Below are 27972 nucleotides of genomic sequence, written 5' to 3' on the forward strand. Positions count from 1 at the left end.
CGTCCTCCATTTCCCTATCCCCTACTCTCCCAGGTTAGCTCAGAGACTTCAGGTTAAATTAATCGCTACAGGAGAACTAGCTGTTTTGTTCAAGAAAGATGATGGTCAGCTGTGTACTTTGTACTCAACACAGTACAAAGATAGGTACTGTGAGGGTCAGGGCCTGAAATTCCCCAGGGGCGCTCCGCTGTGCGGCCCAGAGTCTCCTAGGAGTGCAGGGGCTCTGAAGCCTAGTAAGACACTAGCTCCTGGGCCTATGGCCATGGGCTACGGGTAGAATAGGGGTTTAAATTGGGATAGGTCCATGGAGCGGCTTCAGTTGACTGCACAATATTTTGTTTATGGATGAAAGGATAAGAACATTTTTAGGGGAGATTTTATTTACGTTTTAAAGAGGTCCTCTACTTCTCATTCCCTCACCCTCACCCCCACCTCCCCCAAAAAGTTAAGAAACTGTGTTGACCCTACGGTTCCTGAACTCCTTCTTAGACTAAGAACTGATGAGACATGGGGGAAAGCACTAAACTTCTTAAGAGAGGAAGAAATTGTGGCTAGTTGACCGTGGATGGAGTTTCACGGGAACTACAGCTCCCAGAAATCCGTGCAGCAAAGCCCGAGCTTATTGGCAAGTAGGAAGGCCCCTCTCCTAACTGGGCACAGGCAAAAGCCAATAGACAGGGGGCATTGAGGAGCTTTCTAGGCCACCGTTCACCTATCAGAGGCCTGGGAGGAGATGCTTCCGGTACTCGCTCTGGGCTTCGGAGCCGCGGTGGACGAGGAGGGACGTCCCTCGGGAGACTAAGTTTCTGCGGGGCCGTAAGACCGAAGGTATTTTGTCTCCATTGTTGCCCGATTTGGCCGGTGTCAGGAGGTTCACGGTGGCCCGAGAGGGAGGTGGATGGACCGGCACTTGGGGGTCTGGAAGGAGACCCAAATGTGCGGAAGGGATGGGGAGAATGTGGTTGGGGGAAGCGTGCGAGGCGCTAGCAGGTGACCACAAGCCGGGGGTGTGGAGGGGGCGGTTTTAAATGAGTGACTATATTCCCTGTGACTCACGAGTGACACTTATAGGAATTTAGACTAAGGAAGCCATCCAAAAGGGAGAACATGCTCTATGCCTCAAGACCTTTATCTCAGCGTTATTTGTAATAGGAAAAAGTTGGCTACAAGCTGGTGCTCAGCAGTGAGGAAAAATATGCGACTTCACTTAAGTGAATAAGTAACTTCTGAAAGTAATTTATAAAACTTTTAAGTAATGTGGGAAAATGCTATTATATAATTGGAAAAAATTTTAACATGGAATTATACATTATGATTGAAGAAAATGTAAAACACTACATAGAAAAACGCCTGGAAGGGTAGTCACAGTTTTCTCTGGATTACTGATTTTTTTGTGTGTATTTACCTTTTTTCCTTTCTTGAGTGTTAATTAAAAAAAAATAAGTATAAGGACCTTGAAACTATTTTATAGTGGAAACACAATAAACTTAGAAAAACAAGTTGGGGTTATGTACCTGTTTAAACCTACGGCAAGTGCTCCAGTTCATCTAAACCCATCATTCTCACCATAAGTTGTCTTTAAAGAAGATTAGAAACAGAAGAATTAAATGGGTGTAGACTGAGCACCAGGTCCTGGTTCTGACTACCTCCCCCCTGAACTAATACAGTGACTTTTCCCTGAAACATCCAGGACTCCTAATTTCAGAACTCTTATAGTCTGACGGTTGAGAGACCAATAGATACACAATTAGCTTCAGGCAAAATTTAAATATTTTTAAAGACACCAAATAATTGGGGAACTCCTCAACCTTCCTCCTCTTGGCTCTCAGATCTTTTACAGCCAGGTTATCCACTGCTTTTGGCTTTAATACCAACTCCATGACAGCGGCTCCCAAATCCTTAACCTCTGGCTGCCTAAAGTACGTTGCTACCTAATAGACATCTTAAATGAAGCACATCAAATACTAATTTATCACACATTACATACCCGTCATACCTTTGAAGCATGCCCTGCCTTTTATATCTCTGATTAATGGTTTGTTTCCCAACCAAAAAACTGCATGTTAATTTCCTTAATTCTCTTTTCCTCCTCTCTGCTCATATCCTGCTTGATACCGTTAATCTATTCCATCTGCCTTACAGTATCTTAAATCTGGCCCTCTTTCCTTACTTAAGTAGCCACAGATTTGGCTCATTTTTCTCATGTGACATTCTAACTATTTTATGGCCCCTTGTTAACCTTGTCAACCTCATCAGGTCCATCCTGCCTATGGTCACATGAACGTGTGCTGCTGGTCCTCCAAATTCCTTAGTTGGCCTTTTATTATCGGGGACATAGGTTGGAAAGATTTATCACTGTCAGATAATAAAGGCCTTAAATGCCTTGCTAAGACATTGTGAAATAACTTGTTATTATATGTAGACTATGGAGATTTATCAAAAGTATTTGTGCAGAAGACCAAAATGGCCAGAGCTGTGGTTTTTCAAAGTTAATTCTGCACACTCACACACAGCATCCAGGCTCTAGGAAGGAAGAGACTGGTATAGGGAGGACCTCTCCTTGTCTTACTTTACTAAAAAGGGAGAGGTGGTCAAGACCTGAACTAGCAATGAAGTAGAAAGGATTGGACAGATTTTTGTAATTATTCATAGAGAAAAATATGCCAAATTTCTTCTTGTTACTAAAAATAAAATATTAAAATTAATTCCTCAAAAAATCTCAGTAACATTAATTTTTCCTATGTTCGCAAATTCTTACTCTATGCTACTCTTGGCCACACACACCCTCAATGACATTAGAATGACTTGGGTGGCCAAAACATATTGTATAAATTACTTTTGATATAATTGACCCATTAGGAATTTTCTATTCCCTGAAAAATGTATCATGCATTATTTATCAATAAGAGTCTTTTAAAAGTGCATATGTAGATATTAGGGGAAAGCATATATTATCTTATAAAAGACCAGTGGGTTAGAGATGGCAGTTTTCTTCATTAGTAATGACAAGGGACTTATTTCTCCATTTAGCAAGCCACTACAGAACCACTTAATCTGACATCATGTGTAGAAGCACAACAGACCATTCCTTCTTAGTAAGAGATTCTAAAAGCAAGGACAAAGCTAGCAAAGAGGTATGAGAAATAATTTGCAGACTGAGTTAAAAACTAATCACTGGGCAGTTTGGTGGAGAATGTATTTCTTTGGATTTAGAGTCTGAAGGCGACTTCTCAAGTTCTGTCTTTGACACATAATTCTCAGTAAAACGGAGTTGAAAAATGTCCATTGGAAAGGCAGTACAGCACAGACAAGACAAATAATGACTTTATAGCATCTTAACTACGCTGATGGACAGAGATTGCAATGGGGTTGGGGGGGACTTGATAATATGGGCGAATGTTGAAACCACAATGTTGCTCGTGTGAAACCTTCATAAGATTGTATATCAATAATACCTTACTTTTAAAAATTATGCAATACCGTATAAAAAAATGTCCATCGGATTCAGTGACATGGCTGGCATTGGTGACTTGGTGAGAGCTATTCTATTTTACAGCTATTGACTCCTATCAATAGGAGTCAATTTAGGGTGGGTAAGAAGAGTGGTGAAGAAATGGACACTGCAAATTCAGGCAATTCTTTGGTAATTAATATGATTAAACATTTAAATATGGTTAGTGATTGTCATATGGTTTTGTAAATTGACTATTTGATATTCTTTGGGCATTTTAAAACTTAGAGTATCTTTTGAAATGGTCTAAAACAGGTCTTTAAAATATCTTTTTCTTTTTTCAATTGCAAAGGGAGTATTTGAATACATGCTTATTATAAAAACAGTTTTTTTTTAAAATACAGAAATAAGAGGGTCCCATCTGATCTCTTACACCACCCCATCTAATTTCAGTATCTGCTGTGAATGGTTAATTTGATGTGTTATTACTGATTTCTTCTGTATCTTTATGTAAATACACACACACATATGTATGGACATACAGATGTGAGTTGTTTTTTTTTTTCATAAATAGGGACATACTAGATTTTTGTAACCTATGAATTTCATTGTTCTCTTTGGGGTTTATTTTTTCTGTATCAGTACTCATGGAGCTTCCTTATTTTTTATTCAACTATTTCCATATTGATGTTCATTTAGATTTTTCTATTACAAAGGATGCCACAGTGAACATCCTTAAACATATATATGCACGTTTGAGTGCTTCTGTAAAAAGTCTTGGTTGTCGTTAGATCTCTTATGCCTCTGTTTTATACATTTGGATCTTTAATCCATCTGCAATTTATTTTGTTTTAAGATGTGAAGGGCATGTTTCAGAACTTTTCAAAAAAAACAATAAATTTCTTTTTCAAAAAGTAAAGCTCAGCTCTATTACCTCTAAGATAATAATAGTGCTTCCATTACAAGACTGTAACAAGATTTTATTGAATTCTAGGTGAACAGCACCATGTGTGGCACACACTGGGATGCTTATTTCCTAGGTTTCCTTCTGATTTGGCCAGCAAATTCAGGTAATATCTGAGTTGCCTGTATAGACTATGGTCTGTTTTTGCATAGTCAGTAACAGTGTTGTCCTGATCTCCTTTCTTTGGACATGTCTTACATTTAAGACTAACCGCAAAGTTGTACCAGCGAACTTGACAGAAGTTAGTAAGGTTCTACTGTATTTTAAATGGTGATGAATGGGAATTTAAGTGTTGCCTTTTGCTTTCCCTTCAGTGTTATGAATAAAATGAAATAAAGCATACTGGCAAGAGTCAGAAATGAGCAATCTAAAGCATATAGATAAAAGAAAGCTATTTGACAGCTTTTAAAATGAGACACTTAAAACATCTTGGATTCTTAACTGCAATAAAAATTACTTGTCAAACATGATGTGTTTTGGAATTCGATTTTGGCATTCAATTTTATAAGATTTTAATCTTTATGCACACTTAGGATTATATATAATTGTTATATAATCTATTTACAAAAAGGATTCGAAGCAGCCATCTACAGTATTGATTAACTCCATGATAAGTTAATTCATTTCAGGCTTTAAGTACATCTTGCTCATTTTATTGACTCTCTCCAAGTCATCATAGCTTCATAGTGGGGCTACATCCAAAACTGTGATTACAGTAACGTAAAGAGACACAGCATTAGTAGAGTACACATGTTTTTTGTTTACCTGAGTGCTGTGAGTAGCTTAAAATTTTGAACCAAGAACTGCTACTGTAAGCATAGCTATTATTTTGCGTAAAGCACTGAGTGTTAGTATCCTGATTTGTGATCAGGGAAGTCAAATATGTTTTGACTTCCAAAATATGTTTTGGCTATGTAAGTGGCCAAGTGTAAAAACCAGTGTTCCACAGAGACAATCACAGAGTGAATTCATGGGATAAGAGAAAAATCTGAAATTTCATCCCTATTATTAACATTTTAATAAAATAGTTTAGTCATTAGGTTTCAAAAGTTTGATTGTATTTTACAGGAAGAGTAACTTCTCAGCAATGCTAGCTCCTGGATTATGCTTATGGTCATCCTGCTATACCCTTTCAATGCTGAACAGCCACTTCATTTAGCTGGGACTGTACAGGTACAAGATATTTTGGGGTACCTTTTTATTTAACACTTTTATCCCCTACATTCTCTTCTTTATTATTATGTCTGGACTGAAGATGATTTGTCATCAATGTTGCATATAATTTTGGAGACTTTCCACTTCATTGAAAGTTGGAGGTAATTTCCCAGTCTGGCTTTAATTCATTCTCAAAATGGGATTAATTCCAGTTAGGATGTTGACTTAAAAGACTTATGGCTAAATAGAATTTAAAAACTGAAAGTTAAATGTAGTTCTGAAAGACTTTTGTTCAGTGAATATTAGTATAATGACTAATTTTACCAAGATTAGAGTTAGAATTAATTTCTATCACTGTGCTTTATATTTTTATTTTAATTTCATGAACATCTGTTGGTCAAAAAGAATATAATGTTTTTCTTTAAATTATTTAGCTAATATACTCTTTGTTAATATGTGTATTATTAGCTAGTCTATTTCTCAAGTCAACTATGTGAAAGTTCTTAATAATTATTTTTACACTAAAGTTAGCCTTTCATAGTCATTTATTATTGCAACACTTTATTCTTACAGCTGATATTATACATTTATATATCACTCACTGATAGACTTTTGAAATAGAATGTACCTGAGGCAATTTTTTGCCTTATTAAATAAAGAGTGTTTATCATGTTTGTCTCATTTTGAACATGAGTGTTTAGGTTCTGTAACTCATCCAGGTGATGTTAGATAATTTGGAATATCCAGTTTATTCTCATTGCCACCTTACTCTCATTACTGACCTTACATATTTTAGATATGTGTGGACACGCATGTTCAGGGATGCTAAAAATGACGTTAGAGCTTTAGGCATTGGACTGTTCAGTTTTCTAAAGGCTAGAATCCATGCCAAATAGTAGATTTTTCCTGAATACTGAAGCAAGCCATCTTTTGGTCATCCCAACTTGAAGCTTGTTAAAGCAGCAGTAGACCAGGTTCTGTACCTTCAGATGATTCAAGGAAAGCTTTTTATACTGTGGCACTGACATAGAATCTACATTTCAATAATTCCCAGAAATAAAGGTGTTATTTTTTTTTCCTGTAGGAAGAAAACTTTTAATTTGTGCTAAATCCTACATTATTTTTATAAAATGCTAAAATTATATCATGTAAATATGTGATTTATCAATTTTGTTTGTCCTTGTGATTTAAATGATAATGTGCATTCAACACCTGAAAACCTGTGCTAATATGTATGGTTGCTTAACTTTTAAAAAAAAAATACAAGAAATGAGAAACGCTAGTGTACTCCTGCATTTGGACTGTATGAAGCAAGGGGGAGGGACATATCTCCTAATACAGTATTCCCTGTTATTTTGGTGTTTCTTAAGAGGCTGGATTATTTAACAGCCTTAAAAAGCATGTCCAAATATAGTCAAAAGGGGATTACTGACTCAATATTATAAGAGCCTAGAGCAATAAAAATGTAATCAACACAACCCCTGGCAATACTGTGACCCAATTGGAAATTCTGTATATGATGTGTTAGACGCAGAGCGATCCATTTGAAAATATTTGCCAGCACTTATAAAGTGAGCTAGGAACTGACAGGCAAAGAAGTTAAGTCTAGTTTCTGCTCTCAAGGACTTTGTACGTTGGTTGTGGAAATGAGATGTAGTACATGAAAAAGTAACTGGTAGTTGCAGGTAATAAACTGAGGGTGTCACATGAGTGGTTTAAACTGTAAGGGCTCTCGGAGTTAACAGGAGGAAAGTATCACTTTTGGCGGGATGGTTAAGGAAGACCTCTCAGAGGAGATGGTATTTAAACAGGACCTTCAATTCAACCATCATTCATTGTTTCGAATGGGCCAGGCATTGTAACTATGAAGTTTAACAGAAATAAGACTGGAGAGATTGGTAGGTCCAGATTGGGAAGGGGTTTTAATGCCAAACTGAGGAATTCAGACTTTATCCTATAGGCCAGTGCTGCCCAGCAGAACTTTCTCTGATGGTAGAAATGTTCTATTCTGCTCTGTCCAATATGATAGCCACTAGCCACATGTTAACTGTTGACCACTTGAAAAAGAGCTAGTGACTGGAACTGGCTTTTCTTATTTTAATTGAGTTTATGTAGCACATGTAACTAGTAACTACTGTATTGAATAGCACAGCTACAGAGAGTAGGTAGCATCTGAGAATTTTTAAGCTGATAATTGATATTCTTAAAAGGGCATTTTCAAATTGGTTTTGTACAAGGTGGACTGGAAAGACAAATTGGAGGTAGGGAAACTGACTGTTTCAGTCATCCAAGTGTAAGTGATAGTGATCTGAGTCAGGGTAGTGCTGGTGGGAATGACAAGAAGTACTGGATTCAGAAACAAATCTAAGAATTAGTGGGGCTTGGTTTCTGAGAAGGCAGAAGACAGAGAAGCCAGACTGAGTCCCTAGTTTTTACCTTGAATGAACTTGAGAATAGTGACATCATTAACAGAAATTGAAGAGCTGCTGTTGAAAGCAGAAACCTTTTTTTTTCTTTATACATGTTAAGTTTGAAGTGAATGTGGGCAGGGCTAATATGTATTTGAATAACATTGACTTATTCTCCATTTTTTGTTTAAAAGAAAAAACTTAGCAAAGAAGCCAGGAGAAGAGATGCAGATCTGAGAAGTAATAAAAGATGATAATTGAAAGCATGCGAGTGGGTAACATTGGAAGGAAGGAAAAGAGAAAAGTGATAAGAATTGCATACGAAACTTTCTGGCTCAGTCCACATCTAGATGAAAATTGGCAACAAGCTGAATTCCCACTTATAGAGGAATCTCTGAGTACATTATAATATATACATACTATGGAATACCTTGCAGCTATTTAAAAGATCTAAGCAGGTCTGTTTTTACTGACTTGAAAAGGTGCCCTTAATTTAAAATAACTAGTGAATAATAGATAACATATCTCTGTGGTAATTGTTGGTTATTTTTTGAAAACCCCTGGCTGATTTGTGAGGGGTTCCGGGGGACCTCCCTTGGTGTGACTCTTGCTGGGAGGCAGTGCCCTGCCCTATTACAGAAGCCTTGTGGGGAAACCCTCCCTCTCTCCCCATCCTCCTGACAGCTAGAGCAAGAGTATGTGAGCTAGGCTCAGCCAATGGAAGGCTCTCCCCACCTCATTCATAATCCTCAGCAACTGCCATCAAATGAAGGGTCAGTGAAGTTAGATTCTCCGCCCCTGGTGTGTCCAGAGAGTAGGAGCAGGGGTTATTCTGTGGGGTCTCGCTTGGTTCTTGCTTGTTTTCTGAGCCTGGTTCTTGAGCCCTCTCTTTCATTGCTTAAATTAACCAGGGTGATTTCTGTTGTTAATCCAGGAACTCTGACTTATTCCCCATTTTTTGTTTAAAAGAGGAAACCTAGCACATACAAAATTGTGGTGTTTTTTTAAATTGTTTTTTAGCCTTTTTATTTATTTATTTATTTTTTTTTTTTATAGATAATTATTTTTTATTGAAGGGTAGTTGACACACAATATTACATTAGTTTCAGGTGTACAACACAGTGATTCAACATTTATACACATAATAATTCTAGGTACCAGCTATCACCATACCAAGTTGTTACAATATTTTGACTATATTCCTTATGCTATTCATTACATCCCGGTTACTTATTTATTTTACAATTGGAAGTGTGTACTTTTTTTTTTTTTTTTTTTTTGTGAGGGCATCTGTCATATTTATTGATCAAATGGTTGTTAACAACAATAAAATTCAGTATAGGGGAGTCAATGCTCAATGCACAATCATTAATCCACCCCAAGCCTAATTTTCATCAGTCTCCAATCTTCTGAAGCATAACGAACAAGTTCTTACATGGAGAACAAATTCTTACATAGTGAATAAGTTACATGGTGAACAGTACAAGGGCAGTCATCACAGAAACTTTCGGTTTTGCTCATGCATTATGAACTATAAACAGTTCAAATATGAATACTCATTTGATTTTTATACTTGATTTATATGTGGATACCACATTTCTCTCTTTATTATTATTACTTTTAATAAAATTCTGAAGTGGTAGGTAGATACAAGATAAAGGTAGAAAACATAGTTTAGTGTTGTAAGAGAGCAAATGTAGGTGATCAGCTGTGTGCCTGTAGACTATGTCTTAATCCAAGCTAGACAAGGGCAATAAAACATCCACGTATGCAGGAGATTTCTCTCAGAACAGGGGGGGTGAGGTTCTAAGCCTCACCTCTGTTGATCCCCAATTTCTCACCTGATGGCCCCCCTGCGACTGTGCCTGTCTTAGGTTGTTCCTCCCTTGAGGAATCTTACCCGTCTCTGGCTAACCAGTCATCTTCCGGAGCCATACAGGAAAATGTAAAGTTGGTAAGTGAGAGAGAAGCCTTATTGTTTGAAAAGGTTAGCTTTTTACTTCTTTGCATATTAATGCCCTGTGGCTTCTATGCCCAGCATTTGTCTTGAGGTATCTTTACCACTTGGAAGAATTATGATACTCGGTAAATTTGATATGAGGCACGAATTCTATTTAAGGGTTGTAATTAGGAAGGAAGAAGAAAAGCTATAGAAGTAGCAGGCGGAAGAAAACATGGGAAGATTGATTATTTCTTTGACATATCTTCTTATAGAGTAACTTCAGCATGTATAGGTTTTAAACTACTAATTAAATTGCACCCACACATTAACATAATAGGAGTATAGTTACATAACCAAAGCATACCTGTAATTACCAGCCATCTCCAGTGAAACCAAGAAAACCAGTTAGGCACCTTAGGCATTTGTGAAAACTTATCTATGATATGGTGGATATTGTCCAAATGAACTTGAACAGTCTGAGAGAAATCAGACAAATTAAAACAACCCATTCCTGGGGACTGTTCACATCCCATATGTTCTTTTAACAGTAAATAGTCTGTAGTTGTAACATTTTGGAGCACTACAATTTGCACTTCTCCTAATTCTTGGTTGAGTTCCAACAGTATAGATCCAGTCCAATTTGTTGTTTTACTGTATGCACAGGCCAGCTTAGATATCTCCTTCTTCATTCCCATGGCAAGTCCAGGAACTGGTGGGATGAGTGCATCTACACCTGTAGCACTGCGTGGATCTTTGTTGGGGTTTTTTGATGATCATCTTCTGGCATGAGTCTTCCAGAGAGTGCTGATGTTGGAAGTTCTTTTTCATATCGTATCTTAGTTGATTTTCGGGGTAGCCAAATTAGGCTTTGATCCTCTGTATAAACACAAACAGGCCCTTTGCCTACACTTTTACATGCCCTTTATACCCTTGTGTAGAACTCACTGGAGGTCACCACACAGGAACTGCCTTTTTTTTTTTTGTATCATTAATCTACACTTACATGACGAATATTATGTTTTCTAGGCTCTCCCCTATACCAGGTCCCCCCTATAAACCTCTTTACAGTCACTGTCCATCAGCATAGCAAAATGTTGTAGAATCACTACTTGCCTTCTCTGTGTTGTACAGCCCTCCCCTTTCTCCCACCCCCTCATGTATGCTAATCTTAATACCCCCCTTCTTCTCCCCCCCCTTATCCCTCCCTACCCACCCATCCTCCCCAGTCCCTTTCCCTTTGGTACCTGTTATTCCATTCTTGAGTTCTGTGATTCTGCTGCTGTTTTGTTCCTTCAGTTTTTCCTTTGTTCTTATATTCCACAGATGAGTGAAATCATTTGGTATTTCTCTTTCTCTGCTTGGCTTGTTTCACTGAGCATAATACCCTCCAGCTCCATCCATGTTGCTGCAAATGGTAGGATTTGCCCTTTTCTTATGGCTGAGTAGTATTCCATTGTGTATATGTACCACATCTTCTTTATCTGTTCGTCTGTCGATGGACATTTAGGTTGCTTCCAATTCTTGGCTATTGTAAATAGTGCTGCGATAAACATAGGGGTGCATTGGTCTTTCTCAAACTTGATTGCTGCATTCTTAGGGTAAATTCCTAGGAGTGCAATTCCTGGGTCAAATGGTAAGTCTGTTTTGAGCATTTTGATGTACCTCCATACTGCTTTCCACAATGGTTGAACTAATTTACATTCCCACCAGCAGTGTAGGAGGGTTCCCCTTTCTCCACAGCCTCACCAACATTTGTTGTTGTTTGTCTTTTGGATGGCAGCCATCCTTACTGGTGTGAGGTGATACCTCATTGTAGTTTTAATTTGCATTTCTCTGATAATTAGCGACGTGGAGCATCTTTTCATGTGTCTGTTGGCCATCTGTATTTCTTTTTTGGAGAACTGTCTGTTCAGTTCCTCTGCCCATTTTTTAATTGGGTTATTTGTTTTTTGTTTGTTGAGGCGTGTGAGCTCTTTATATATTCTGGACGTCAAGCCTTTATCGGATGTGTCATTTTCAAAGATATTCTCCCATACTGTAGGGTTCCTTTTTGTTCTATTGATGGTGTCTTTTGCTGTACAGAAGCTTTTCAGCTTAATATAGTCCCACTTGTTCATTTTTGCTGTTGTTTTCCTTGCCCGGGGAGATATGTTCAAGAGGAGGTCACTCATGTTTATGTCTAAGAGGTTTGTGCCTATGTTTTCTTCCAAGAGTTTAATGGTTTCTTGACTTACATTCAGGTCTTTGATCCATTTTGAGTTTACTTTTGTATATGGGGTTAGACAATGGTCCAGTTTCATTCTCCTACATGTAGCTGTCCAGTTTTGCCAGCACCACCTGTTGAAGAGACTGTCATTTCGCCATTGTATGTCCATGGCTCCTTTATCAAATATTAATTGACCATATATGTCTGGGTTAATGTCTGGATTGTCTAGTCTGTTCCATTGGTCTGTGGCTCTGTTCTTGTGCCAGTACCAAATTGTCTTGATTACTATGGCTTTATAGTAGAGCTTGATGTTGGGGAGTGAGATCCCCCCTACTTTATTCTTCTTTCTCAGGATTGCTTTGGCTATTCGGTGTCTTTGGTGTGTCCATATGAATTTTTGAATTATTTGTTCCAGTTCATTGAAGAATGTTGCTGGTAGTTTCATAGGGATTGCATCAAATCTGTATATTGCTTTGGGCAGGATGGCCATTTTGACGATATTAATTCTTCCTAGCCACAAGCATGGGATGAGTTTCCATCTGTTAGTGTCCCCTTTAATTTCTCTTAAGAGTGACTTGTAGTTTTCAGAGTATAAGTCTTTCACTTCTTTGGTTAGGTTTATTCCTAGGTATTTTATTTTTTTTGATGCAATTGTGAATGGAGTTGTTTTCCTGATTTCTCTTTCTGTTGGTTCATTGTTAGTGTATAGGAAAGCCACAGATTTCTGTGTACTGATTTTGTTTCCTGCAACTTTGCTGTATTCCGATATCAGTTCTAGTAGTTCTGGGGTGGAGTCTTTAGGGTTTTTTATGTATAGTATCATGTCATCTGCAAATAGTGACAGTTTAACTTCTTTGCCAATCTGGATTCCTTGTATTTTTTTGTTTTGTCTGATTGCCGTGGCTAGGACCTCCAGTACTATGTTAAATAACAGTGGGGAGAGTGGGCATCCCTGTCTAGTTCCTGATCTCAGAGGAAATGCTTTCAGCTTCTCGCTGTTCAATATAATGTTGGCTGTGGGTTTATCATAGATGGCCTTTATTATGTTGAGGTACTTGCCCTCTTTTCCCATTTTGCTGAGAGTTTTTATCATGAATGGATGTTGAACTTTGTCAAATGCTTTTTCACCATCTATGGAGATGTTCATGTGGTTTTTGTCTTTCTTTTTGTTGATGTGGTGGATGAAGTTGATGGACTTTCGAATGTTGTACCATCCTTGCATCCCTGGGATGAATCCCACTTGGTCATGGTGTATGATCCTTTTGATGTATTTTTGAATTCGGTTTGCTAATATTTTGTTGAGTATTTTTGCATCTACGTTCATCAGGGATATTGTTCTGTAGTTTTCTGTTTTGGTGGGGTCTTTGCCTGGTTTTGGTATTAGGGTGATGTTAGCTTCATAGAATGAGTTTGGGAGTATCCCCTCCTCCTCTATTTTTTGGAAAACTTTAAGGAGAATGGGTATTATGTCTTCCCTGTATGTCTGATAAAATTCCGAGGTAAATCCATCTGGCCCGGGGGTTTTGTTCTTTGGTAGTTTTTTGATTACCTCTTCAATTTCGTTGCTGGTAATTGGTCTGTTTAGATTTTCTGTTTCTTCCTGGGTCAATCTTGGAAGGTTATATTTTTCTAGGAAGTTGTCCATTTCTCCTAGGTTTCCCAGCTTGTTAGCATATAGGTTTTCATAGTATTCTCCAATAATTCTTTGGATTTCCGTGGGGTCCGTCGTGATTTTTCCTTTCTCGTTTCTGATACTGTTGATTTGTGTTGATTCTCTTTTCTTCTTAATAAGTCTGGCTAGAGGCTTATCTATTTTGTTTATTTTCTCGAAGAACCAGCTCTTGGTTTCATTGATTTTTGCTATTGTTTTATTCTTCTCAATTTTATTTATTTCTTCTCTGATCTTTATTATGTCCCTCCTTCTGCTGACCTTAGACCTCATCTGTTCTTCTTTTTCCAATTTCTATAATTGTGACATTAGACCATTCATTTGGGATTGCTCTTCCTTTTTTAAATATGCTTGGATTGCTATATACTTTCCTCTTAAGACTGCTTTTGCTGTGTCCCACAGAAGTTGGGGCTTAGTGTTGTTGTTGTCATTTGTTTCCATATATTGCTGGATCTCCATTTTGATTTGGTCATTGACCCATTGATTATTTAGGAGCATGTTGTTAAGCCTCCATGTGTTTGTGAGCCTCTTTGCTTTCTTTGTACAGTTTATTTCTAGTTTTATGCCTTTGTGGTCTGAAAAGTTGGTTGGTAGGATTTCAATCTTTTGGAATTTTCTGAGGCTCTTTTTGTGGCCTAGTATGTGGTCTATTCTGGAGAATGTTCCATGTGCACTTGAGAAGAATGTGTATCCTGTTGCTTTGGGATGTAGAGTTCTGTAGATGTCTATTAGGTCCGTCTGCTCTACTGTGTTGTTCAGTGCTTCCGTGTCCTTACTTATTTTCTGCCCAGTGGATCTATCCTTTGGGGTGAGTGGTGTGTTGAAGTCTCCTAGAATGAATGCATTGCAGTCTATATCCCCCTTTAGTTCTGTTAGTATTTGTTTCACATATGCTGGTGCTCCTGTGTTGGGTGCATATATATTTAGAATGGTTATATCCTCTTGTTTGACTGAGCCCTTTATCATTATGTAGTGTCCTTCTTTATCTCTTGTTACTTTCTTTGTTTTGAAGTCTATTTTGTCTGATATTAGTACTGCAACCGCTGCTTTCTTCTCGCTGTTGTTTGCCTGAAATATGTTTTTCCATCCCTTGACTTTTAGTCTGTACATGTCTTTGGGTTTGAGGTGAGTTTCTTGTAAGCAGCATATGGATGGGTCTTGCTTTTTTATCCATTCTATTACTCTGTGTCTTTTGATTGGTGCATTCAGTCCATTTACATTTAGGGTGACTATTGAAAGATATGTACTTATTGCCATTGCAGGCTTTAAATTCGTGGTTACCAAAGGTTCAAGGTTAGCCTCTTTAGTATCTTACTGCCTAACTTAGCTCGCTTATTGAGCTGTTATATACACTGTCTGGAGATTCTTTTCTTCTCTCCCTTCTTATTCCTCCTCCTCCATTCTTCATATGTTGGGTGTTTTGTTCTGTGCTCTTTCTAGGAGTGCTCCCATCTAGAGAAGTCCTGTAAGATGTCCTGTAGAGGTGGTCTGTGGGAAGCAAATTCCCTCAGCTTTTGTTTGTCTGGGAATTGTTTAATCCCACCATCATATTTAAATGATAGTCGTGCTGGATACAGTATCCTTGGTTCAAGGCCCTTCTGTTTCATTGCGTTAAATATATCATGCCATTCTCTTCTGGCCTGTAGGGTTTCTGTTGAGAAGTCTGACGTTAGCCTGATGGGTTTTCCTTTATAGGTGACCTTTTTCTCTCTAGGTGCCTTTAAAACTCTTTCCTTGTCCTTGATCTTTGCCATTTTAATTATTATGTGTCTTGGTGTTGTATTCCTTGGATCCTTTCTGTTGGGGGTTCTGTGTATTTCCGTGGTCTGTTCGATTATTTCCTCCCCCAGTTTGGGGAAGTTTTCAGCAATTATTTCTTCCAAGATACTTTACATCCCTTTTCCTCTCTCTTCTTCTTCTGGTACCCCTATAATATGGATATTGTTCCTTTTGGATTGGTCACATAGTTCTCTTAATATTGTTTCATTCCTGTAGATCCTTTTATCTCTCTCTATGTCAGCTTCTATGCGTTCCTGTTCTCTGCTTTCAATTCCATCAATGGCCTCTTGCATCCTATCCATTCTGCTTATAAACCCTTCCAGAGTTTGTTTTATTTCTGTAATCTCTTTTCTGGCATCTGTGATCTCCCTCCGGACTTCATCCCATATCTCTTGCGTATTTCTCTGCATCTCTGTCAGCATGTTTATGATTCTTATTTTGAATTCTTTGTCAGGAAGACTGGTTAGGTCTGTCTCCTTCTCTGGTGTTGTCTCTGTGATCTTTGTCTGCCTGTACTTTTGCCTTTTCATGGTGATAGGAATAGTTTGCAGAGCTGGAACGAGTGACGGCTGGAAGGACTTCCTTTCTTGTTGGTTTGTGGCCCTCCTTTCCTGGGAGAACAGCGGCCTCTAGTGGCTTGTGCTGGGCAGCTGCGCGCAGACAGGGTTTCTGCTTCCTGCCCGGCTGCTATGGAGTTAATCTCCGCTGTTGCTATGGGCGTGGCCTGGCTCGGGCAGCTACTCCAAAATGGTGGAGTCGCGTTGGAGCAGGAGCTGCTGGGAGGCTATTTATCTCCGTAAGGGGCCTCCCTGCTCCCTGCAGCCCAGGGGTTAGGGTGCCCAGAGATCCCCGGATTCCCTACCTCTGGATTAAGTGTCCCGCCCTGCCCCTATAAGACTTCCAAAAAGCACCTGCCAAAACAAAACAATGGCCACCAAAAAAAAAAAAATTTTTTTTTAATTAAATAAATAAATAAATAAATAAATAAATAATGGCCACTCGTTTTTCTTTATTCTCCGGCGCCAGCCTCAGGCATCTGCTCACCAGTCTTGCTGCCCTGTTTCCCTAGTATTGGGGTCCCTATCCCTTTAAGACTTCCAAAAAGCGCTTGCCAAAACAAAACAAAACAAAAATGGCCGCTCGCTTTTCTTATGTCCTCCGGCGCCAGGCCTCCGGAACCCGCTCACCGTTCTTGCTGCCCTATTTCCCTAGTACCCAGGGCCCTGGGCATGTACTGTGTCTGCGCTCTGGCCCGGATGGCTGGGGCTGGGTGTTCAACAGTCCTGGGCTCCGTCTCCCTCCCGCTCTGCCTATTCTTCTCCCGCCGGTAGCTGGGGGCAGGGGCGCTCGGGTCCCGCCGGGCCGGGGCTTGTATCTTACCCCCTTTACGAGGCACTGGGTTCTCGCAGGTGTGGATGTGGTCTGGATGGTGTCCTGTGTCCTCTGGTCTTTATTCTAGGAAGAGTTGTCTTTGTTATATTTGCATAGATATATGTGGTTTTGGGAGATTTCCGCTGCTCTACTCACACCGCCATCTTGGCTCCACCCCCAAAATTGTGGTTTTTTTGTAGGTTTCTTTAACAGATTGAAAGGCTACATACCAGATTGTTAACAGTGCTTTTATCAAGGACTTGAGATTGTGGGATTGTTTGTGGTGGTGAAGAGAGGTTGGCATGGGGTAGGAGGAGACATTTAGTTTTCCTTTAGATACATCTGGTTTGTTTGAATTTCATTTCTGAGCATGTACTCCTCCAGTAATTTAAATGCCTGAAAAAATGAAGAATGAGAATGAGAAAACTAATACTTGCCTAACCTTTGTTACATTATTGTGAATAATTGTTGCAAGGAACAAAGGTAACAGGGAGTGTGAAAATGTTCTGATAATTATTAAGTGCTATTTAAATATGCTGAAATAGAAATAACAATAGTGAGTTATGAGTGTCATTTCTGTATACAGGTAAAACCCATTTTGAAGGGAGTTGAGGAAATAAGTAATAATAAAGTCAGGGACATGAATATCAATTATCAATTGATTTGACATTGAAAGAATAGAAATTAGATTGTGAGGGAGATTTTTCTCAATTTTTTAATTTGAAAATTTTCTAAAAAGTTGAAATCTTCATAAATAGCAACAAAGCCTCAATCCAGATTCAGCAATTTCTAACATTTTACCTTTTATATCTGTTTTCTCTATATAAAATTTGTTGGTTTTTTTGTTTTTATTAATCCATTTGAAAGGAAGTTGTAGGCATCATAACACTTTACCCAAAATAAGTCAACATGCATATTTTTTTTTTGACGTGTATTATCTAATTTAATCCTTACAACAGCTCAATGAAGTAGGTACTATTGTTACTGTCCTAGCCACATGGATAATAACTAACACACGGAGTTAACAGATACACTTATATGTATTAGGCCCACTTCTAAACTCCTGTCATGCATTAACTGACTTTCTAGGGAAACTGAGGTATATAGATGGGCACAGCCAGTTTCCAGAGTCACATGGCTGGTAGGTGTGTCCCCAAAACATTGAAAACTGGCTCAACATGCATATTTTTAACAGTAAAGACATTCTCCTACATAACCATAGTACTATATTCACACTTAAGAAAATTAATAACTCCATTATATCTTCTAATATCTTTTCCTTATTTAAATTTTCCTATTTCTAAAAACTATTTTTTTATAAAAATTTTTTTCCTTAATTCAAGATGCATTTTGCTTGTCATGTTTCAGTAGTTTATTTTAATCTGCCACACTCCTCCTGTCCTCTTATCCTCTCACACTATTGACCTGTGAAAGGTCTAAGCCAATTGTCTTATAAAATGTCTTACATTCTGCATTTGTCTGATTATATTCTCATGGTATAACTTTCTTTTTAATTATTTCAGATAACTTTTATCAGAAAGGATGGAGTTGGGAAAAGGAAAACTTCTCAGGACTGGGCTGAATGCACTGTATCAAGCAATACACCCAATTCATGGCCTTGTCTGGACTGATGGGAATCAGGTAGCCCTGACTGACTTACGACTTCACTGTGGAAAGGCCAAGTTTGGGGACTCAAAGATCATTGGACAATTTGAACATGTGTGTGGTGTGTCCTGGTCCCCATCTTGTACAGCTGACATGCCTGCTTTGCTTGCTGTCCAGCACAAGAAACATGTCATTGTGTGGCAGCTATGCCCCAGCACAACAGAGACAAGCAAATGGCTGATGTCTCAGACTTGTGAGATTAGAGAATCACTCCCTGTCCTTCCTCAGGGCTGTGTGTGGCACCCAAAAAGTGCCATCCTCACTGTGTTGACTGCACAGGATGTCTCCGTTTTCCATAATGTTCACTGTGACAGTTCCTGGGTAAAAGCAAACATCAACACCCAGGGCCTCATTCACTGTGCATGTTGGACCCAGGATGGCCAGAGGCTGGTAGTGGCAGTAGGCAGCAGTCTACATTCTTATATTTGGGATGGTGCTCGGAAGACTCTTCACAGGTGCTCTTTGTACCCAGTGTTTTATGTGGACAGCTCTGTGCGCTCCATTGGAGCCACTGCAGACTCAGAGATCGCTATAGCCACTGAGCTTCCATTAGATAAAATTTGTAGCTTAAATGCATCTGAAACCTTTGAGTTTCTGCCTAGTGGTGAAGAGGCTTATCTGTATACTTTACCAGGTAGTGATGAAATGCCCTCTGTGGATGAGGAGGCAGTCACTTTTGAAACATCAGTTTCTCCCTCTTCTTATTCTTTTTCAGATCTTCTGGATCTAACTCATAAACAATTCAATAGATCTAAGTCTGAGGGTAGTTCTCTTATTTATCTAAGAGAAAAAAACTACTTAATGGGAACTGGCCTGGATTCTTCACATTTGGTCTTTGTGACCTTTGACAAAGAGGTTACCCATACTAGAAAAGTCACAATTCCAGGTATTCTGGTTCCTGACCTAATAGCATTTAGTCCTAAAGCACAGATAGTGGCAGTGGCTTCCAATACCTATAATACAATTTTCATCTATTCTCTCGTTCCATTATTTATGCCAAACATCCCACATATTCAACTAGAGAGTAGTGAAAAACCAAAAGGCATGTGTTTCTTGACAGATAAATTATTATTAATTATGGTAGGAAAACAAAATTCCTCTGATTTAGCATTTCTTCCTTCTTCAAAAACTGATGAGTACATCATTCGTTTGATTGTTAGAGAAGTAATGTTGGAAGAAGAATTTCCGGTAACATTGGGTGAAACCCAGAGTGGCTACTCTACTTTCAGTACTCTCTTAAATGAAGCAGATAGAAAAGAGCTGATTGAAAGTCTTTCCCCAGATATTTATCACCAAAACAGAGGGCTCTTGTTAACAGGTAGTAGCAGTAGTCCAAGTGGAAGGCCTGGAAAAACCCTTATTAAAGAAATCATCAGTCATCCATCCAGTATTTGTGATGGCTCCATAAACTTGGAAACTCCAGATGCTGAGCCTGTTAACCACTCAGTAACACTGCCTAGACCCAGCAGCATGGCGGAGCACACCAATACCCCAGAACCTCCTGATTTGCCTCAAAGAAACAACTTAGAAAAAGAAAAGGAAATGTGCCAGCTATCAGAGGAACTGGAAATTTTATCAAGGAACCTCACTGAAGTGCAGCAGCGCCTTTCTGAACTCACAGACTTTCTACATAAAGGAAAGAAGTCCTCTCCGGTGTATCCGCTCTGTCAGGATCTGCCTTATGTTCACATCACTCACCAGGTAACTTCTCCTTTGAGGAACTACCATTTGCACATAAAATCTCCTGCAGCCATTAGGGCTGCAAGAAAAGTTTATTAATAAGGAGGATGGTGTCTAATATGAACGTCACTGAACTGGCATGTTACAATAAAGGCAAGTTAAACCTTTCAGGTTAGTTGCCTGCCAACCAGGTGGGTACACATACTAGTATATACCATGATTTAATCATGTGCATGGTGTGAAAGCATGAATGACTGTACTCATTCTGACAATTATATTTAGAAGAAAAATATATTGTGTTATTTCACTTTGAAACCTTTTCTGTATGCAATGTAGATACTCTTCCACTTATGAGAAAGGTTATATTCGTTAAAGGACATTTTAATGCATCTATTTATGCATTAATATGCAAATACATATTACATAAATGGGATATCGTATCTGTTTTTATCATGAACACTTCCCTATTGAACTTGGCCCTGTCCTTCCTCCCCATAACCCATGTTAGCAGCTTAATATGGATCCTTCTATATTTTACTTGAAACTGATATAATCTCACACAGATCTATTTATACATAGGTATAAAGGCTCGGGGATGGTGGAGGTCTGTCATTGTTTTACAAAAATGGGATCATATGTTGCACTCTACTTCATGCTGAGAATAAGCTTTTATATTCAACCATTCCCTTGTTGGTGGACATTTACTTTGTTTTCAGTTCTTAGCCACTCCAAATAGTGCTGCAGTAGTATTGTTGTATGTACCTATTTGTATTCATACTTATATATATATTTCTGCTTGGTTGGTCCCCAGAAGTGTAAGTGTACATTTGAAGAGTTTATTTGTTTCTACTTATAATAGAGTTGCCAGATTGCATTTCACAGACTTTTTTACTTAGTGTGACATCACATGCTCACCAGCAACTTATGAGACTTTTTCCTCACATCCTTACCAGTCTGATAAGTGTGAAGTGGTATTTTGCTTTTATTAATTTGTATTTCCTTTACTACTCATGAATTTGAGTATGTCTGCATGTTTTCATTGTCAATTGAATGTGAATTGCCTGTTGCTCAGTTTTCCCTGCTGAATTACCATTTTATAAGAGGTTTTTGTGTATTATAGAAATTAATATGCATTTAAACAGTCTAGATTTTCTTGCATTATTTTATTATATTAGTATTTACATGTAAGTTTTTAATCTTTAAATTTTTGTGTGTGGTCCATTTCTATTTTCTGAGAGTTAAATAAATAGTTGTGCTAGCAACATTATTAAAAAATGTATCTTTAAATTAATATCACCAAAATGGCCATCCTGCCCAAAACAATCTACAGATTCAATGTAATCCCTATCAAATTACCAACAGCATTCTTCAACAAACTGGAACAAATAGTTCAAAAATTCATATGGAACCACCAAAGACCCCGAATAGCCAAAGCAATCCTGAGAAAGAAGAATAAAGTGGGGGGGTCTTGCTCCCCAACTTCAAGCTCTACTACAAAGCCACAGTAATCAAGACAATTTGGTACTAGCATAAGAACAGAGCCACAGACCAGTGGAACAGAATAGAGACTCCAGACATTAACCCAAATATATATGGTCAATTAATATATGATAAAGGAGCCATGGACATACAATGGGGAAATGACAGGCTCTTCAACAGTTGGTGTTGGCAAAACTGGAGAGCTACATGTAAGAGAATGAAACTGGATCATTGTCTAACCCCATACACAAAAGTAAATTCGAAATGGATCAAAGACCTGAATGTAAGTCATGAAACCATAAAACTCTTAGAAAAAAACATAGGAAAAAATCTCCTGGACATAAACATGAGTGACTTCTTCATGAACATATCTCCCCGGGCAAGGGAAACAAAAGCAAAAACGAACAAGTGGGACTATATCAAGCTGAAAAGCTTCTGTACAGCAAAGGACACCACCAATAGAACAAAAAGGTATCCTACAGAATGGGAGAGTAGATTCATAAATGACAGATCTGATAAAGGGTTGACATCCAAAATATATAAAGAACTCAAACACCTCAACAAACAAAAAGCAAATAATCCAATTAAAAAATGGGAAGAGGAGCTGAACAGACAGTTCTACAAAGAAGAAATTGAGATGACCAACAGACACATGAAAAGGTGCTCCACATTGCTTGTCATCAGAGAAATGCAAATTAAAACCACAGTGAGATATCGTGTCATACCAGTAAGGATCGCCATTAATGATACCAAAAAAAAAAATCCATCTTTATCCCACTGAACTTGATGTACCATGTTTGTCACATATAGACATATATACTGGGATCTGATTCTGGATTCTCATACTGCAACTACTCTAATGTGGATCTCTTTATCTAGAACTTTACCAGTACTGCACTGATTTGATTACCACATATATATTCATTTTAAAAGATACTTACAGAAAGTTGGTATCAGAACCAATGATAATATGTAAATTACTCTTTAAAAAATGGTGAAGAGGTATTTTTTTTTATTTTGGTATCATTAGTCTACAATTACACGAGGAATATTATGTTTATTAGACTCCCCCCATCACCAGGTCCCCCCCACATACCCCATTGCATTCACTGTCCATCAGCATAGTAAGATGCTGTAGAATCATTGCTTGTCTTCTCTGTGTTGTACAGCCTCCCTGTGCGCCCCCACCACATTATACATGCTAATTGTAATGCCCCCTTTCTTTTATCGCCCCCCCTTATCCCTCCCTTCTCACCCATCCTCCCCAGTCCCTTTCCCTTTGGTAACTGTTAGTCCATTCTTGGGTTCTGTGAGTCTGCTGCTGTTTTGCTCCTTCAGTTTTTCTTTGTTCTTATACTCCACATATGAGTGAAATCATTTGGTAATTGTCTTTCTCTGCCTGGCTTATTTTACTGAGCATAATACCCTCTAGCTCCATCCATGTTGTTGCAAATGGTAGCATTTGTTTTCTTCTTATGGCTAAATAATATTCCATTGGGTATATGTACCACATCTTCTTTATCCATTCATCTACTGATGGACACTTAGGTTGCTTCCATTTCTTGGCTATTGTAAATAGTGCTGTGATAAACATAGGGGTGCATCTGTCTTTTTCAAATTGGGCTGCTGCATTATTAGGGTAAATTTCTAGAAGTGGGATTCCTGGGTCAAATGGTATTTCTATTTTGAGCTCTTTGAGGAACCTCCATACTGCTTTCCACAATGGTTGAACTAATTTACATTCCCACCAGCAGTGTAGGAAGGTTCCCCTTTCTCTACAACCTCGCCAACATTTGTTGTTGTTTGTCTTTTGGATGGTGGCGATCCTTACTGGTGTGAGGTGATATGTCATTGTGGTTTTAATTTGCATTTCTCTGATAACTAGCGATGTGGAGCATCTTTTCATGTGTCTGTTGGCTATCTGAATTTCTTTGGAGAAGTGTCTGTTCAGATCCTTTGCCTATTTTTTAATTGGATTGTTTGCTTTTTGTTTGTTGAGGAGCATGACATCCAAAATATATAATTTTGGATGTCAACCCTTTATTGGATCAGTCATTTATGAATATATTCTCCCATACTGTAGGATACCTTTTTGTTCTGTTGATGGTGTTCTTTTCTGTACAGAAGCTTTTCAGCTTGATATAGTCCCAGTTGTTCATTTTTGCTTTTGTTTCCCTTGCCCGGGGAGATATGTTCTTGAAGAAGTCGCTCATGTTTATTTCCAAGAGATTTTTTCCTATGTTTTTTTCTAAGAGTTTTATGGTTTCATGACTTACATTCAGGTCTTTGATCCATTTTGAATTTACTTTTGTGTATGGGGTTAGACAATGGTCCAGTTTCATTCTCTTACATGTAGCTGTCCAGTTTTACTAACATCAGCCATTGAAGAGGCTGTCATTTTCCCATTGTATTTCCATGGCTCCTTTATTGTATATTAATTGACCATATATGTTTGGGTTAATGTCTGGAGTCTCTATTCTGTTCCACTGGTCTGTGGCTCTGTTCTTGTGCCGGTACCAAATTGTCTTGATTACTGTGGCTTTGTAGTAGAGCTTGAAGTTGGGAAGCGAGATCCCCACCCCCCACTTTATTCTTGTGTGTCAGGATTGATTTGGCTATTTATTAAGATTTTTAAAAATTTAATAATTGTACTTTTTCTAAGCAAAGTGAATTCTAACCACAATTTTGTTTATTTTACTTATGCAAATCCTCTGTTACTCCACCACTTAGAGCAGTTTTTCTTGGCAATTTTTCCCCAGTAAAGAAAATATGAAGTTTCTTAGTTATATCTAAAACAGTTAAGCAATTGTCTCTCACCATCAGATGTCTCTCAGGCTGCCATCCATCATTATGTAGTGTCATTAGTCATACTCTAGGGAGGCCAGTTCCTAGCAATGAAACAGAACCCTTGGGACTGGGCAGAGCAAAAGGAAAAGTAAAGTGGGGGTGTGTTTTGTTCTGATCCTTTAGTTGTGTTAAATAGTGCGACATAAAGCTCCTTATTTAAAACTGAAGTCTAGCTGATGGTAGTTATAGATAAAGAGTTTTTCTAACTATTTACACATTTTATCCTTATGCTAACACCATTACTCCTGCAATCAGTTTAACAACTTTTGTTTTTGTATTTCTAGAAATCTTACTATGTAGGTCCTGTTAAGAAAAGAACCGTGCTTCTCTGCAATGGCAAACTAAGGCTCAGTACAATTCAGCAGGCTTTTGGACTCTCTGTTATTGAAATGCTACATGGTAGGTAAAATTCAGAAATTGACCCTACCCAACACCCCTCTCTCTACCATCTATTTTGTAATGTTCACTGGTAATGAAAATGAGGTGTACCCACTATTCAGTGATTCACTAGAATTGCCTACTGTAAACCCAGGTTTATTGTAAGGGCCAAACATGTAAAATATGGGTTCTGCCCTTAGAGCCTGGCTGGAAAACCTTAATGTTCACATAAAAAAAACAGAAAAGTGTTACAAAGCAATATTTAACAACTGCAAGACAGTGGCATAAAAACATCATATATACCTGTTGAACTAAACATAAAGATCATGACAGCACTGCAGAATATTTCCTAAGGAGTTGCAGTTTTAACGTACAGCAGACATGTGGACATGAAGGACGTTCCTAGGTGGCAGGGACTGAGTCATGCCCACTTTCCATCAGATGTGGAGCATAGTTTTCTTAGTGCCTATTTCTTTGTACCCTGTCTGCTATATTGAACATGACATTTTGTTTCCTTTTTTCCCTCTTAACATTGTACCATCACCATTCTATTCTATTCTGACACATGCATTTGTGATACAACCTCATAATTGTCATTTTTACTGGGTGGGGTTAATATTCCATTCTGGGTATACCATATTTTATTTTGCTGTATTTTCTTTGACATTTTGCTGGTTTCTAATTTTTCAACATCATAAACAACACTAATAAAAACCTCTCTGCATATGTTACATGATGTTCTGGGGAAGATTAGATTTTTAGAAGTGAAATTACAGGGTAAAAGGCAAGACACAGTGGATTGGAAAGAACTAGAAAAGGTCCAGGCATGTGTTATGCCAGGGGCCTTTCATTACCCTGGAACAACCCATTCAGGATTACCTGGACCATTCTAGTCCAGCTCCAGTCAGCTCAGCCTCCTCAGGTGCCTAGAGGTTGGTATAGATCTAAAGAATAAACACATTCCTCCATAGAGTATCTGTTCCTAACTCACATAGTTTCTGGAGAAACTGCTTAGCAGCGTGTAGATAAGGTAGGGACACTCCACACACAGCCCCTCACACGTGTGCACACATGCATACACATGCTCATATGCATAACACTCAGTGATAAATACCTAGCCTGGGTGAAAATGTATGTCCCTTAGCTATGCCTGAGTCATTAACATCCCCTTCCTGCCATGTAACCTGACCCTAAGTGACAGTCTTTCCATCTCCTTATTCTTTGTAAAGATTTGTGATGATCAGGAATAATAGTATCAACTATTATATACTTCCTCTCAAAAAAATACTTGTCATGTTTTTCTTTATAGAGTAAGATGAGAAATCTTAAATTGCCTATGTTTATTTTATTTTGCAGACTCCCACTGGATCCTTCTCTGTGCTGATAGTGAAGGCTTCATCCCATTAATTTTCTCAGCCACACAGGAAATAATCATAAGAGATGGCAGGTCAGATGTCTTCAAAGACTTTGTCTCAGAGTCTTGATCATGATCTTTCTCTTAAATTATTAGAGACCTTACTGCCCAAAGCATAAATACCAGCAGCTGTTCTAACCATTTAGGTGTCTGGCCTGATAATTGTTTGGAGCATATTTGCTGCATAGCTTTTCAGATGAGGCCATTACAAACAAGATATGTGTTCCACCACTGACTCTTCCCAGGTGGAATTTACACTGTCCCTCAGAGATGAAGTGGTTGCCCTGGGTGGCTTGGCCACTTTTCCCCCTTTCTCCCTTTTCCCGCTTTTTCCCTGGGCTAAGGCTCACTGCTCACTGAGAGCTCAGCCTTTCTTAGATGGCTCGGAAAGTGGTTATTTATGTATTCATGACTGTGTGGTTTTGTCTAAGGGCAGAATTCCCAGAACAAACAATATTATGGTGCCATATGGATTGTGTTTTATGGTTTCTCTGAGGCTTTCTGTCCCTTGCCCAAAACTGTGTAAAAGCTGTCTTAGAGGCACTTAAGTGGTACCTCAGCACTGTTATAGATCTTTTCTCGGCTTAAAGATGAGGATAAGTAGTGCTGAAGAACAGATGCTCCTGCTAGCATATCCTTGTTACCCCAAACCAGCAGGAATCAGCAGAGTTCAAAGGAAGACAAAAAAATCAATTGACTTCTCCCAGGACTACCTAGAATAGGAAGTAGTTCCAGTGTTAACTGGACTACCCAAGATTTAAATCTCACTCTCCTGCTTCCTTAAAAAATTCTGTCTGACAAGGTCCAGATAGGCCCCATAACTGACTATAAGCAAATTTGAAATAAAATTTCAAGCGCTTTAACCCCTCTGGATCCCACCTGAGCTTGTGCTTGCATTACTATTAGAATGCCAAGCACAGGTGAGACCTAAGGCATGATTTTGTGCTGTTGTCACTCCTGATTTTTCTTTTTTTTTCCAGTTTTGGGATCATAAAAATGTCCTATTTCTCTCCCAGCAATCAACTCCCTTAGTTAAATTGTCACTTTAATTTTGATGTTTTTCTTTACCTCTCATTCAAGTCTTAGAAACCAGCTTAGAGTCTATGAGAGAAAGAATTTGGGAAAGTTAGGAATTTCACTGAATCGAGGTAGTTCTAAAAGCTACCTGTTAATTATAATTGTGGGCTAAAGTGGCATCTTAGTGGAAAGATGCTCTGATTCCAACTTCAGATAGACACAACGCTTCTCACTGCCTTCAGACAAAATCATAAGTTTCAATTACTGCTGCATAAAATTGATAGTGGTGTGGCTAGTCAGAGCACATCTGCAGATAAATCGTTTTAGCCACAGAAGCTCCATTAGCATGTATGCATCTTTTTTCTTCCTTTCCTTGGAATTATCTGGAAAGAAGTATTTTGTACCCTTGGGGACTCCTGTCTGTCTGTTACAGTTTATGAAGTTGGAGCTGGGATAGGAAAGAAGCGAGGGCCCATTTTGTGGTTCAAATGCATTAGACAGCTGCTGGGGTAATGGAACTGGAGGCCACTTGTCTGTGATCAGTTGC

At 38.5% G+C, this 27972-nt stretch overlaps 1 protein-coding gene across 4 annotated transcripts; it reads left to right on the forward strand.

Moving 5' to 3' along the window:
- The first annotated feature begins 694 nt into the window (after positions 1 to 694).
- Positions 695 to 26549, forward strand: WDCP (WD repeat and coiled coil containing). Of its 4 annotated transcripts, XM_036881767.2 has the most exons (6): positions 695 to 828; positions 4446 to 4521; positions 5484 to 5588; positions 18469 to 20311; positions 24901 to 25015; positions 26351 to 26549. In XM_036881767.2, exons 4-6 carry the CDS (start codon positions 18488 to 18490, stop codon positions 26476 to 26478), a joined length of 2067 nt encoding a protein of 688 aa, XP_036737662.2. In that variant the 5' UTR covers positions 695 to 828; positions 4446 to 4521; positions 5484 to 5588; positions 18469 to 18487; the 3' UTR covers positions 26479 to 26549. The 4 variants fall into 4 exon arrangements, 3 of the variants coding, with proteins under 3 accessions (XP_036737662.2, XP_036737663.2, XP_057353398.1); XR_005024026.2 differs by lacking the exon at positions 18469 to 20311 and having other exon boundaries at positions 26351 to 26369; XM_036881768.2 differs by lacking the exon at positions 4446 to 4521 and having other exon boundaries at positions 710 to 828.
- The last annotated feature ends 1423 nt before the right edge of the window (positions 26550 to 27972 follow it).

This window comes from Manis pentadactyla, chromosome 2 (assembly GCF_030020395.1).
Source record: "Manis pentadactyla isolate mManPen7 chromosome 2, mManPen7.hap1, whole genome shotgun sequence".
NCBI lineage: Eukaryota > Metazoa > Chordata > Mammalia > Pholidota > Manidae > Manis > Manis pentadactyla.

Coding starts and splice junctions, on each gene's coding strand:
- WDCP (XM_036881767.2), top strand. CDS start 18,488: ATGGAGTTGGGAAAAGGAAAACTTCTCAGGACTGGGCTGAATGCACTG. Junction 20,312..24,900: donor ATGTTCACATCACTCACCAG/GTAACTTCTCCT, acceptor TTGTATTTCTAG/AAATCTTACTATGTAGGTCC. Junction 25,016..26,350: donor TGTTATTGAAATGCTACATG/GTAGGTAAAATT, acceptor TTTATTTTGCAG/ACTCCCACTGGATCCTTCTC.